Below are 13,089 nucleotides of genomic sequence, written 5' to 3' on the forward strand. Positions count from 1 at the left end.
AAAAAGAATTGGCATTAAAGCGAAAATCACGAGTACAACCTTTTCCAGTACAATAAAAGTTAAAAGCAAGAAGGGCACTAATAGGTAAGCAGTAATCCCAAACAAGTGGCGATTCCAAGGAAAGACCAATGTAGGCCAAGGCATCCGCGACAAAATTAGCCTCCCGGTAAATATGGTTTCACTCGACTTGCCTGAAGGAACAAGCAATTAAGAGTCTTTGCATTGAGGAGCAAGCATTTCATTTATTTTAATTCCAAAATTAAAAATCCATGCCAACTATCATCTAAGCCATTGAGTCTTCGCATCGAATGGCTAAAGACTTGTGTCAAAATGTGATGCCACAGATACGCCCTATATATAGAGCTACATACGTAAATAGTAATTTTGTACAATTCATATAAGATTACTAGAGCAGTAAAAGCACGAAAGGAAGAAATCTTGCATTTAGAGGCCAAGGCAGCATTATACACGCAGAGAGCAACAACTTGATGAAAGCAAAATCAGATAAAAACCACTAATCACCGAATCCGATAAATACATCACAAGCACATCGTTATCGTGCTAAGAAAAAGAAGCCAATACTAGTTTTATCAAGTACAAACCAATGAAAGACATAACAAGTGTAGGGAGCAGTAGAGGTAATCTTCGAGCACAGACATCATCAGGCTTTCGCACAACAGTTGAAGTAGCTGAAAATGCTCCGTCGAGACTGTTGGCAAAATACAAGTATAAAAACACAATTACGTTAATAAAACCCAAATTAAAGATTGCAGTTGTCAACAATAAGCAGCAGCACAATTTATAATCCTTTCCCGTGTAAAGATATATATCCCTCTAAAAAGAAAGTTTCAAATTCAAAGTAAGTGAAAAGGGCACTTGATTACCAAGTAGCTGAGTCAAATCCTTTCCTTTCACCACCACTACTCACTAGGGCCCGGCTTATAAAAGTTGGATCCATACTAATTACTTTATCAGTTTTCTTTTCTTTATTTATATAAATGATCGGCCACTTAGTACTACGTTCTAGTAGTATTCCTCTTTCACTTGTAAGTGAGAGATCTTAGGTTCGAATATATCTATGTATGAAAAAGAAAAACGATTGAAAACGATATGAATACCATAACAAACAATACCATTGGGATAATGATCCAATAGATCAGATGATGCATATCATCTTGTGTTCTCCCCTCCAAAGTCCAAACACACACCAACAAAATTAAAATCAAAATGGCCGGTGCACATGCACCACTTGGACTTGCGTGTAAGTATCTAGGATCACTCATTCAATTGTTTTTCTAACACACACAGAGACAGAATATCTTCCTTCTTTTTAATAAAAAAGAAATATTATTTTTATGGCCCAGACCTAGAGCATTAGAGCACCTCATCTCATGCATGTGCAACCATTAGCCTTTTAGGATGAAATGTATGTATCCTTAATACATTTACTAAGAACATTCTATATTATTTCTCTATGTGCAACTATCTGAGTTCCTTCTGCCATTTAAAAGTAAAGTTGGCACAATCTCCATTTAATGGGATTTTCCCAGGAATTTTCTGTATATCAAACAAAAAATGCTTTCTTCTGCAACTGTCTCAGACCATGTGACCGTGCGACCCTCACACACAAAAACACAACGAATTTTGCGTTTTTATTATATCTTCGATGACTCCTACCCTGTATTAAACTCCCAGGAAAAAAGAATTTTAATCCATCCTATGTACTCCTCAGGGGGCAAACAATCTTTTAAAGGTATGAAATTTGGATGAAGCTTACAGCAACAACATAGCCATCCCTCTAAGTGGGGTCGCTGTATGAAACCTAGAACACCATTGCACTCGGTTTTGTGCCACATCTTCCAAATTTGGAAGAAAATGAAAATTATTTTTAAAAGTGATCATGAATCATCAACAACGATCAGAATGAACCTCCTTGACCAAATCAGGTGATTTTTTTTCTTTAAATATAATAACCACAAAGCCAAAAACTATTCATGAAAACAGATGCATCAATTCAATGGTCATTGTTCAACCTAACTAAAGTCGGCAATTAGAATTAGGCTTATTGAATTATGTTAAAATAAGTGCATCAAAAGTCCCTTAAGGGTGTGGATTCATTGCTACGTAGCACTCATTCATTAGATTTGATTTTACAACTACTTTACATCTTTTATTTTCAATCTCAGTCATTCATTTCCCGAACCACTTATTGCGACGTAGTCTTGAAGAAAAACTGTAAATTACATGTCAATACTACATTAGATAGCACCTATAAAAGGGTAGTCCATTCCCAACCCCCACCCATCCTTCAAGTGCCAGTGCTACCACATGCTCATAATTCATAAAGCTTCATTTATAAGTACACCAACTACTCCTGCTACTACTTGTATATGTAGTTGTATATTCAATAATTGCATGTTTAATACCAAGCAAAAATAAAAAAAATAAATTTGAAAGAAAAGGGAAAGGAGTCATACAGTTGGAGAGTGGGAGGTCTGCTGGTAATGGGGTTCATTGTGAACAGCACCCACATTAGCAGTGTTTGAGGCAACGAGTTCTTCTTCATTTCCAAGACTGGCTCTGGAAACATCTCTCTTGTTTTGCTTCCTCATTTCCCTTATTTTTGAGAAATCAAGAGAATAGTCTGGCACTTGCCCCTTCTGATCCCAGTCCCCGAACTGCGGCACTGACAACCATGGCGCATTTTTCTGCATTCAACAAACAAACAAACAAGTTAATTGACTGACGTTGGACGAGTTCAGATTTTGAGATTTGTGTAGCTAGATAGATTATCCAACAACGATAATTAATATGGCGGCACTGCTCACCATCCACTCATAGGTAAGACTAAAAGTGACTTCAAAAAACCACAATTAAAGTCTCTGTTGGTGGAGGGAAACATGATACAAAAAATTCAATCACACCCAGATGATACAGAGAAGAGACACGATTCATGAAATAAATACACATTAAAAATTAGCCATTTTAATCTCATGCAATCACTCCTATGGATTTATTGAAGTGAATTGTAAGAAAGAGTTTGGGGAAGACCAAGCCAACGGACGGCGGACTTTATAAGATTTTGGTTAATAGGATGTGGTCTATGGATACCGTGATACGATATGACACGAGAAAAATCTTTAAAAAGTAGGATACTGTACACGATAGATATGACAATTAAAAAAAAGTAACTTGGGTAAAGATTCAAACTTTGAAAACAAATTCCTGATTTTCCACTCGCAATTCCAAAATTCATTCATCCCCAAAGATTGTCAAATTGTATACAGCAGGAGGGCTCTAAAGCTGATTGTGACAAGCATTGAAATTAAAAATAAAAATAAATAAAAAATAAAAAAACCAAAATTATATAAAACAGGTAATAACTTTGACTGTTTCTTGATACATCAAAACCAATTCAACACCCAAGTTTTTCTGATCAGAATTAAGACAAACAAGGACAAGGAAAATGGACCAATAATTAATTCAAACCATATTCATGGATCTAATTAATTTTCTCTCCAATTTCAAGCCAATAAAGAAATTAAACAGATTTCACAACCAACCCCAATCCCCTGGCAGCAACAAATAAAAGCCCAAAAAATGTTTATGCTCTGTTTGGTTACCCAGAAAACGCAGGAAGAAAACAAAACATACTATGTTTCTGAATCCAGAGTAGAGCTATTTGCATACGCAAAGAAAATTAGCTAATTGTGTTTTGCTTTCTTTCTCCTTCTGCAAGAAAAACGAACTCAAACATGCACTCATAAACACACGCCCAAATTTTCCTACACTCTTCCCACAAGTTTATTTTTTCCGAGAAACCAAACAACGAATAGGAGAGAGAAGAAGAAGAGAACCACCTCCTTTCGATCCTCCATGAGATAAAGACTCGTCTCAGATCCTCCACCTTTATAATTGTCAAGATAAATAAAATACAACGAAAATAGTTAAAAGTAAAAATTAAAAAAAAAACCCAGAAAAGTTGAGAGCTTTGGTGAGAGGGAAAGCAGAGGAGAGCAGACAGTACCAACACAGCACGGCAGACAAAATATATATATATATAAGATTGCATTTACGGTAATAGTCCTCTTCTTGCCGTTCATTTACATAAATGCCACTTTCGTGACTCGCTTTACTTCATGTCTCTGTCTTTTTTCTTTTTTTTTTTTTTTTTTTTTTTTTGAGAAACGCTTTGCTTTGTGTCTTTCGGCTTATTACTTTTACTTGCACGTGTACGGATGGAATAAAATATCTTAAAAATCAAATACCAAAACTATACAGAAATTGAACCGAAAAAATATTGAACCAAACAACAACAAAACATTTTTCACTAAGTGGGGTTGGCTATATGAATCATAGAACGTCATTGCGCTCAGGTTTTGTGTCACGTTAGATCCAAGTATCTAAGTTTTTTTCTTAGAGTCTCTTCCAAAGTCTTTCTAGATCTTCTTCTACCACTTCGCCCTAAACCTCTATCCCGTAATCACATCTTTTAACCGGAGCTTCAGTAGGACTTCTTCCAAACCACCGTAACCGATTTTCTCTCATCTTTCCTTCAATTTCAGCTACTCATACTTTACTTTGGATATCCTCATTCCTAATATTTTCCTTTCTCGTGTGCCTACACATCCAATGAAGCATTCTCATATCCGCTACACCCATTTTGTGTACGTGTTGATGCTTCACTGCCCAACATTCCGTGCCATAAAGCATTGTTGGCCTTATTGATGTCTTATAAAATTTTCCTTTGAGCTTCATTGGCATACGACGGTCACACAACACGCCAGATGCACTCTTCCACTTTATCCATCCAACTTGTATTCTATGGTTGAGGTCTTCATCCAACTCTCCGTTCTTTTGCAAGATAGATCCTAAGTAGCGAAAGTTGTTGCTCTTTGGTACTTCCTAATCTTCAATCCTCACACCTAACTCATTTGAGCCTTCATTTGCACTCCATATACTCTGTCTTGATCGACTTAAGCGAAGACCTTTAGATTCCAACACTTCTCTCCAAAGGTTAAGCTTCGCATTTACTCATTCTTGAGTTTCATCTATCAACACTATATAGTCTACGAAAAGCGTACACCAAGGAATATCATGTTGAATATGTCCCGTTAACTCATTCATTACCAATGCAAAACTGTAAGGACTCAAAGATGAGCCTTGATGTAACCCTACAGTTATGGGAAAGCTTTTGGTTTGTTCTTCATGAGTTCTTGCGACAGTCCTTACTCCATCATACATATCCTTTATAGCTTGGATATATGCTACTCGTACTCTTTTTTTTTCTAAAATCCTCCAAAGAATGTCTCTTGGAATCCTACTATACACTTTTTCCAAATCTATAAAGGCCATGTGCAAATCCTTTTTCATATTTCTATATTATTCCATCAATCTTCGTAAGAGATAGATTGCCTCATAGTTGAGCGCCTTGGCATGAACCTGAATTGGTTGTCTGAGACCCGTGTCTCTTGCCTCAATCTATACTCAATTACTCTCTTTCAAAGCTTCATTGTGTGACTCATTAACTTAATACCCCTATAGTTCATGCAATTTTGTATGTTGCCCTTATTCTTGTAAATAGGCACCTAAGTGCACTTACGCCACTCATTTGGCATTTGTTTCATTTCCAAAATCCTATTGAAAAAGTCTGTGAGCCATGATATACCCGTCTCTCCCAAGACTTTCTACACTTCGATCGGTGTATCATATGGGCCCACTGCTTTTCTATGCTTCATCTTTTTCAATGCTACAACCACTTCCTTCTTCCCAATTCGGTGGTAAAAGGAGTAGTTTCTACACTTTTTGAGTTACTTAACTCTCCCAAGGAAGTACTCATTTCATGTCCTTCATTGAAAAGATTATGAAAATAACCTCTCCATCTGTCTTTGACCGTGTTCTCTCATGTCCTTCATTGAAAAAATACTAAACCAAAATTACCAAAAATACCAAAAAATCTGGTACCGGAAATCGAACTAAAACTGAAACATTAAGTATGAGTATTGGTATGAAACGTTCGTTGGTTCTATATGACCGAACGGAATTAAATAGGTATGATTTTAATTTTAATTTTAGTTCTATATGAAACGTTGGTTAGTTCTGTATGTCCTTCTCTCTCTCGCTCGAGTTTGGTTCCAGTTTCGCTCGAGTTTGGTTCCAGTTTCGCTCGAGTTGAGTGGCAATCTGTCGTTCGACTTTCTATTTTTCTCCTCTGACAGTTGCATTGCACAAGGTAAGAAATTGCACCTTCATTTGTCAACTTTGATTTCGAATTCGATGCAGGATTCTGAAATTGGGGATTGGAATTTTGAAATATTGATTTTGATTTTGAATTAAAATAAGGGATTCTGATATGAAATACGTTTCGGGATTTTGATTTTAAAAATGGGTTTGGGATTTGATAGGAGCATATTTAGGAGACTTAGCTAGCTTATTCTTGTGCATTTGTGCTATTATTTCTTAGTTAATGTCGTATTTCAACTCATTTTCGTGTGTTTGTAGGTCCAAAAGGTTAAAGTACCAAGAAAGTGCATTTTGGTGCATTTCGGAGCAGTTTTGGGCACTAAGTGGATAACTTGTATATGGGCCAACATGGATGGACAAATTTGGAGTTCAAAAGGCTAGAAATCTAATGAGAAGATGAAGGAACTAAACTCAAGACAAAGTGGATAAGGAATTAAACTCAAGACAAAGTGAATAAGGAACTAAACTCAAGACAAAGTGGATAAGGAATTAGCTCAAAAGAGGAAACATTATCCAAACCTTATCCAACCTTATCCAACATTATCCAAAACGTTATCTTATCCTATCCTAACCTTATCATGCCTTAATCCTAGTTGCAAGGGGACCTAAATAGATATTTCTAGAACCTATTTCTAGAAGCATTCTCTTCTAGAAGTCCCAAATCAGCCACAAAACACATTATTTCTAGAAACCCTACAAAGGTGGCGCCTATTTCCTTCTAGAAGGCTTTGCCTTGCCTTGCAAGCCATTCCCTCATTCCCTCCAATATGTTCCGCACTCTCTAGGCCCTATCCCTGATTGATTCTGATTTTTAGGGCTTCATTCCTTGTGGATTTGGCTTACACAAATCCTTTTACGAAACTAATTGGGCCAAACCCCCTCCTAAGTGGATTTAATCACTTATTACCGAACCCTAGGCCCTAATCCAATAAATCTACTACGTGTAACCCTAATCTAATTAACCCTAGGACTATATAAACATATTTTCAGCCACAAGTTCGTATCACCCCCTTATGCTATTCAGAAACTTATTGCCAGAACCCCTAGCCTCCATTCTTTATCCTTCATCCACTCCATACACTTCCATACATAACCTGCCGCACTCTACCACCATAATCAGCCATTATTCATCATCCTAAACAAGAACACACCATTCAAAACCCCCAAAACCATCACCCACATCTTGTGCCGCAGCAAGGAAGAAGAAGGGAAGCCCTAGCCGTGCATGCCATTCAACTTGGAATTGCTGGAACGTTTTAGGTGTAATCTTTCTTGTGTTTTTCAATGTTTAATTTCAAGAATCTTTGCTTTGCGAGTACGAGGAACTAATCCCCTTTTGGCTAGGGGGAATTTCAAAACCATGGCTATATTTGCATTATAATTTGATTACTTCCAGTTGTGATTTCATGAATTGTGAATTCAATTTACTTATCTAGTTGAATTAAAACTTGTTTATGTGTATGTATTGAGAGTGCACACTTAATTTGCATACATAAATCTGATGCTAGGATATAGGGAAACTTCACCTAATTGTTGGGAACTTATATTCATAAGTAGTAAAGGTTGTTAGTCACAATCATGTTAAGTAAATTATTGGCATAAGTATCATGCGCTTTCATAGTTACGAATGCCTCGTCAACACTTATGATTTTCATAGAGTTTAACGATCTTTGATTGATTCTCTATTATGTGCTTTCATGTAGAGAACTTTTGATGAATAATTTGATTGCAATGCGCTAATTCCATTCAATTCAATGACTTAAGGAAAATCTAAGAGTTAATTTAAGCGGACCTAATTAACTTGGGGTGTTGAGGTTCATGATTCATTGAATAAGCAACTGGAGATTGTTTTGTATGTAAGTATGTCATGTGTGGAGAAAGACCTCCTAGCTAGCCCACCATATACTTAATTCCACCAATTTCGTGCAAATCTGCCTAGTTTAATTTCTCGCTTTGTTTGTTTTATTGTCGTCCAAAACCAAATCCCCATTTATTTTAGAGTGTCTAACTAGTTAGAATATGTTTTAGATTGTGTTTTCAAGAGTTTTGAGTCAAGTTAGAACCAAATTTCGTCCAAATTTGTGTTTAGAGTCAAATCTGTCCAGTTTGTGTTTTTAGGTAGTTTTGAATGTTTTTAGCTTATTTTGAGTCTTGTGAACTTGTTTTGAGTCTTTTAAGTTGAGTTAAGTGTTTTAAAGGTTAGTTTTATCTATTTGAGTCAGTTTAAAGTGTTTAGCAATCCCTCCTAATCCCCGGTTTAAGAACGATCCCTACTGACTTATATACTACAATTGTCAAAATAGGGTTTAATTTGTGTGATAAGTGAATTTTCGCATCAAATTTTGGCGTCGTTGCCGGGGATTAGCAAATTTTGCTAATCCCTTGTTATTTCTTTTTGTTTATTTTCGTGTGTTTTTGGTTTTAGTTGCTGACTTGTTTGTTTTCTTGGTTTTAGGTACTAGTTTATGACTCAGAGTTCTCAACCGGTTCGTAAGAATATCTTAGACTTTGACGACGATTTCAAGCGAACCTTGAGAAGGAAGAGGAATCAACAAGAGCCCCAACCACCTCATCCTGCACCAGATCTTGAAGAAGATGAAGTACAAGTGGGAGAAGAGGCCACGACTCAGATTTTTGAGGAAGAACAAGCTATGGCAGCCGACAATCGAACAATCAAGGAGCTTTCCACTTCCGGATTGGATAATGCCATGCCTCTATGCATTCAATATCCAAGGGCAGCCCCAGACAAGACCGACGAGTTCGAACTCAAGTCTAACTTATTGCACCATATTCCTAAGTTCCATGGGTTTTCTATGGAATATCCTAATAAGCACTTGAAGAAGTTTGAGGTTGTTTGCTCAAGTATGACTCCGGTGAATGTTGATAGGAGCATTTTGAAGATGAAGGTTTTTCTCTTTTCTCTCTTAGAAAAGGCTAAAGATTGGTTGTATGAACTAGCCCCCGGAACTGTCACATCATGGGAGAGTATGAAACGGGCGTTTTTGGAGAAGTTTTTCCCAACTTCTCGAGTCATTCTTTTACGCAAAAGGATTAGTGGCATTCAGCAAAATCAAGGTGAATCATTTCCAACTTATTATGAACGTTTTAAAACTCTTGTTGCTTCATGTCCACAACACCAAATGAAGGAGGAGCTTCTTCTTCAATATTTCTACGAAGGGCTTCTACCAATTGAACGCCAAATGCTAGACGCCTCAACGGGAGGAGCTTTAGTGGACAAAACACCCATGGCCGCCAAGACTCTCATTGCCAGCCGAGCTTTAAATGCTCAACAATATGAAGGCATTGGTCAAAGAGACATACCACGGCAACAACAAGTTAATGAGGTAAGTGCTATTTCCGAACTTCAAAATCAAATGGCTAATCTTACTTCTCTTCTTTCGCAGGTGGTTGAAATACCAAAGGTACAAAGTGTGGCTATTTGTGGCGTGTGCTCAATGAATGGACATCTCACAGATAAGTGCCCTCAATTGATCGAGAACGAAGGGTGGGAATCTACCAATGTCGTGGGTTATGGGAGCCAAAACCAACTAACGAGTGATCCTTTCTCTAATACATACAATCCCGGTTGGAGAAATCATCAAATTTCAAATGGAGGGAGCCACAACAACCCCAACAACAAAGCGCATTTAGGCAACAACCCCCGGGATTTTACCAAAGGCCGTATGCACCCACACAACCCCAAGCACAACTTACCCAACCCAAATCATGTTCGTCCATAGATAATGATCAAAATTTTCAATTACTAACTTCTATGGCGCAGGGAATGCAAAATAGGGACAAAAAGCTTGATGAATTAGAGAAGCAAGTAGGGCAGATTGCGGAGTTCATGGGCCAATTCAGAGAACAAGGCAAGTTGCCCAGTTTAACCGTTGTCAACCCAAAAGGAGGATTCGAATCTGCCAAAGCAATCATGTTGCGAAGTGGAAAGCAAGTTGGAACGGCCTCACAATCCTCTGAACGGAGGACGAAAAGTTGCAATTCGAGGAGGAGGAGCAAGAGCAAGCCACGACAAGGGTAACATCACCCATGTCGCAGCCACCCAAACAACCCCAATCGGCTTCCAAGGGTAAGGAGGTTCCAAATTTGATTAGTTCTAATGTTATTCCTGCAAATGTACCCTTTCCTCGTAGATTCATGCAAACGAAGAAGGAGGAGGCTGAAAAGGACATTTTGGAGACGTTTAGAAAAGTACAAGTCAATATACCACTCTTGGATGCAATTAAGCAAGTTCCAAGGTATGCTAAGTTTTTAAAAGAACTTTGCACTACTAGGAAGAGAATTTCGAACAAAGAGGTTGTCAACGTAAGTGAAAATGTCTCAGCCATCTTGCAACGTAAATTGCCCCCTAAATGCAAAGATCCGGGTAGTTTTACAATTCCTTGTGTTATTGGCAATAAACGTTTTGAACATGCCATGCTAGACTTAGGTGCATCTATGAATGTCATGCCTTACTCAATTTATGCATCTATGAACCTAGGTGAGTTAAAAAATGATGGTATGATTATTCAATTGGCCGATATATCTAATGCCTATCCAAAGGGTGTTTTGGAAGATGTTTTAGTGCAGGTCAATCATTTAATCTTTCCGACGGATTTTTACGTGCTTGAAATGGAAGAATCAAACCATTCCCCTTCGTTGCCAATCCTTCTTGGACACCCATTCATGAAAACTGCCCGCACTAAGATTGATGTGTTTAATGGGACGTTGACAATGGAATTTGATGAGGAAGTTATTAATTTCAATCTTTCTGAATCTATCAAGTACCCTAGTGATGATCATTCATGTTTTGCTATTAATGTAATTGATTCGTTGGCACAGGACCATTTTGAACAATTGAATGAAGAAGCACTTGAATTGGTCATTACAAGAGGAATGAAATTCAAAAACAATGAACCAACCCCATTGGCCACCCACGACATGCATGGAGAACAGCATGTCGTGCCCCCTAATGTAGATATGATTGAGATAATGGTTGTCCTTAAGTCATTGCCACTACAATCTAGTAAGTCTTTGGACCCAATTTCAATTCCAATTTCGACTAATAAGCCCATTCCTTCAGTTGTGCAACCACCTTCCCTTGAACTTAAACCATTGCCAAGCCATTTGAAGTATGTTTTCTTGGGAGACCAAGAAACCTTGCCCGTCATTATCTCCTCCTCACTCACGGCACAAGAAGAAGGTAAGTTAGTGAGGGTGTTAAAGGATTACAAAACAGCAATTGGTGAGACCTTGGCCGACATCAAGGGAATAAGCCCTACCACGTGCATGCATCATATACTTTTGGAGGAGGGGTCCAAAGCATCTCGAAAGGCTCAACGCCGACTCAACCCTCCAATGATGGAAGTTGTGAAGAAGGAGATAATCAAGCTCTTGGATTGTGGCGTGATCTATCCAATTTCGGATAGTCGTTGGGTGTCTCCGGTTCAATGTGTTCCAAAGAAATCCGGAGTAACTGTGGTGACAAATGCCAAAAATGAGCTTGTTCCTACTTGAATCCAAACAGGTTGGAGGGTTTGTATTGATTATAGGAAGCTCAATGCCACTACAAGGAATGATCATTTTCCATTGCCATTTATTGATCAAATGCTTGAAAGGTTAGCGGGTTATGCTTTTTATTGTTTTCTTGATGGATATTCAGGTTATAATCAAATTGTGATAGCTCCGGAAGATCAAGAGAAAACCACTTTCACATGCCCCTTTAGTACATTTGCTTATCGTCGCATGTCATTTGGTTTATGCAATGCACCTGCCACATTTCAAAGATGCATGATGAGCATATTTTCGGATTATGTTGAGAAAATTATTGAGGTTTTTATGGATGATTTCAGCGTTTTTGGTGATTCATTCGATGGTTGTTTGAATAATCTCAGTTTGATTTTAAAACGATGCATTGAAACTAACCTTGTTCTAAATTGGGAAAAATGTCATTTCATGGTTAAACAAGGCATAGTTTTAGGTCATATAATTTCTGAAAAAGGTATTGAGGTTGATAAATCAAAGATAGATCTTATGCGCCACTTACCCTCTCCTACTTCGGTTAGAGAGGTTCGTTCGTTCCTTGGACATGCAGGTTTTTATCGAAGGTTCATTAAGGATTTCTCGAAGGTTTCCCAACCTATATGCCGTCTCCTACAAAAAGATGCAACTTTTGATTTCAACAAGGAGTGCACGGCAGCTTTCCAACACCTCAACAACTTGCTAACCACGGCACCCATCATTGTTCCACTGGATTGGAGCCTTCCGTTTGAGCTCATGTGTGATGCATCCGACTATGCGTTAGGGGCTGTTTTAGGCCAAAGGAAGGACAAGAAGCCGCATGTTATCTACTACGCATCCTGAACATTGAATGATGCCCAATTAAACTATTCGACCACTGAAAAAGAACTTATTGCCATTGTCTTTGCTCTAGATAAATTTCGATCATATTTACTCGGTACTAAGGTTATTATTTTCACTGATCATGCAGCTTTAAAGTATTTGTTCACCAAGAAAGAAGCCAAACCAAGACTAATTCGATGGATACTGCTTCTTCAAGAGTTTGACATCGAAATTAAAGACAAAAAGAGGAGTGAAAATGTGGTGGCTGACCACCTGAGCCTTATGGTACATGAGGATGAGCCTTTACCTATTTCAGAAACATTCCCTAATAAGCAATTGCTATCCATTAAGGTAAGTAAGCCTTGGTATGCGGATTTGGTGAATTATTTGGTGGCTAAACAAGTTCCAAACACTCTAAATAGAAACCAACGTGATAAATTGAAAAAAGATGCTAGGTTTTATGTTTGGGATGATCCATACTTGTGGAAATATTGCTGGGATCAGATT

At 37.9% G+C, this 13,089-nt stretch overlaps 1 protein-coding gene across 2 annotated transcripts; it reads right to left on the bottom strand.

The window, feature by feature from the left end:
- Positions 1–415: 415 nt before the first annotated feature.
- LOC103957923 lies at positions 416–4,029 on the bottom strand. 2 transcript variants are annotated; one of them, XM_009370147.3, is made up of 3 exons: positions 3,861–4,029; positions 2,478–2,708; positions 416–709 (listed from the first exon to the last, which is right to left on the bottom strand). In XM_009370147.3, the coding sequence occupies exons 1-3, from the start codon at positions 3,876–3,878 to the stop codon at positions 662–664; spliced, it is 297 nt and encodes a 98-aa protein (XP_009368422.1). In that variant the 5' UTR covers positions 3,879–4,029; the 3' UTR covers positions 416–661. The 2 variants fall into 2 exon arrangements, with proteins under 2 accessions (XP_009368422.1, XP_048437862.1); XM_048581905.1 differs by lacking the exon at positions 3,861–4,029 and adding an exon at positions 2,829–2,846.
- Positions 4,030–13,089: the final 9,060 nt, after the last annotated feature.

The sequence above is a fragment of a genome, unplaced genomic scaffold (genome assembly GCF_019419815.1).
Source record: "Pyrus x bretschneideri cultivar Hongxiangsu unplaced genomic scaffold, Pyrus_bretschneideri_v1 Contig18, whole genome shotgun sequence".
Classification (NCBI taxonomy): Eukaryota; Viridiplantae; Streptophyta; class Magnoliopsida; order Rosales; family Rosaceae; genus Pyrus; species Pyrus x bretschneideri.

Excerpts from the sequence above, each read along its gene's own strand:
- LOC103957923 (XM_009370147.3), bottom strand. Across the intron at positions 710-2,477 it reads AGACCTCCCACTCTCCAACT|TCTCGACGGAGCATTTTCAG; the intron begins GTATGACTCCTT and ends TTTTGCCAACAG.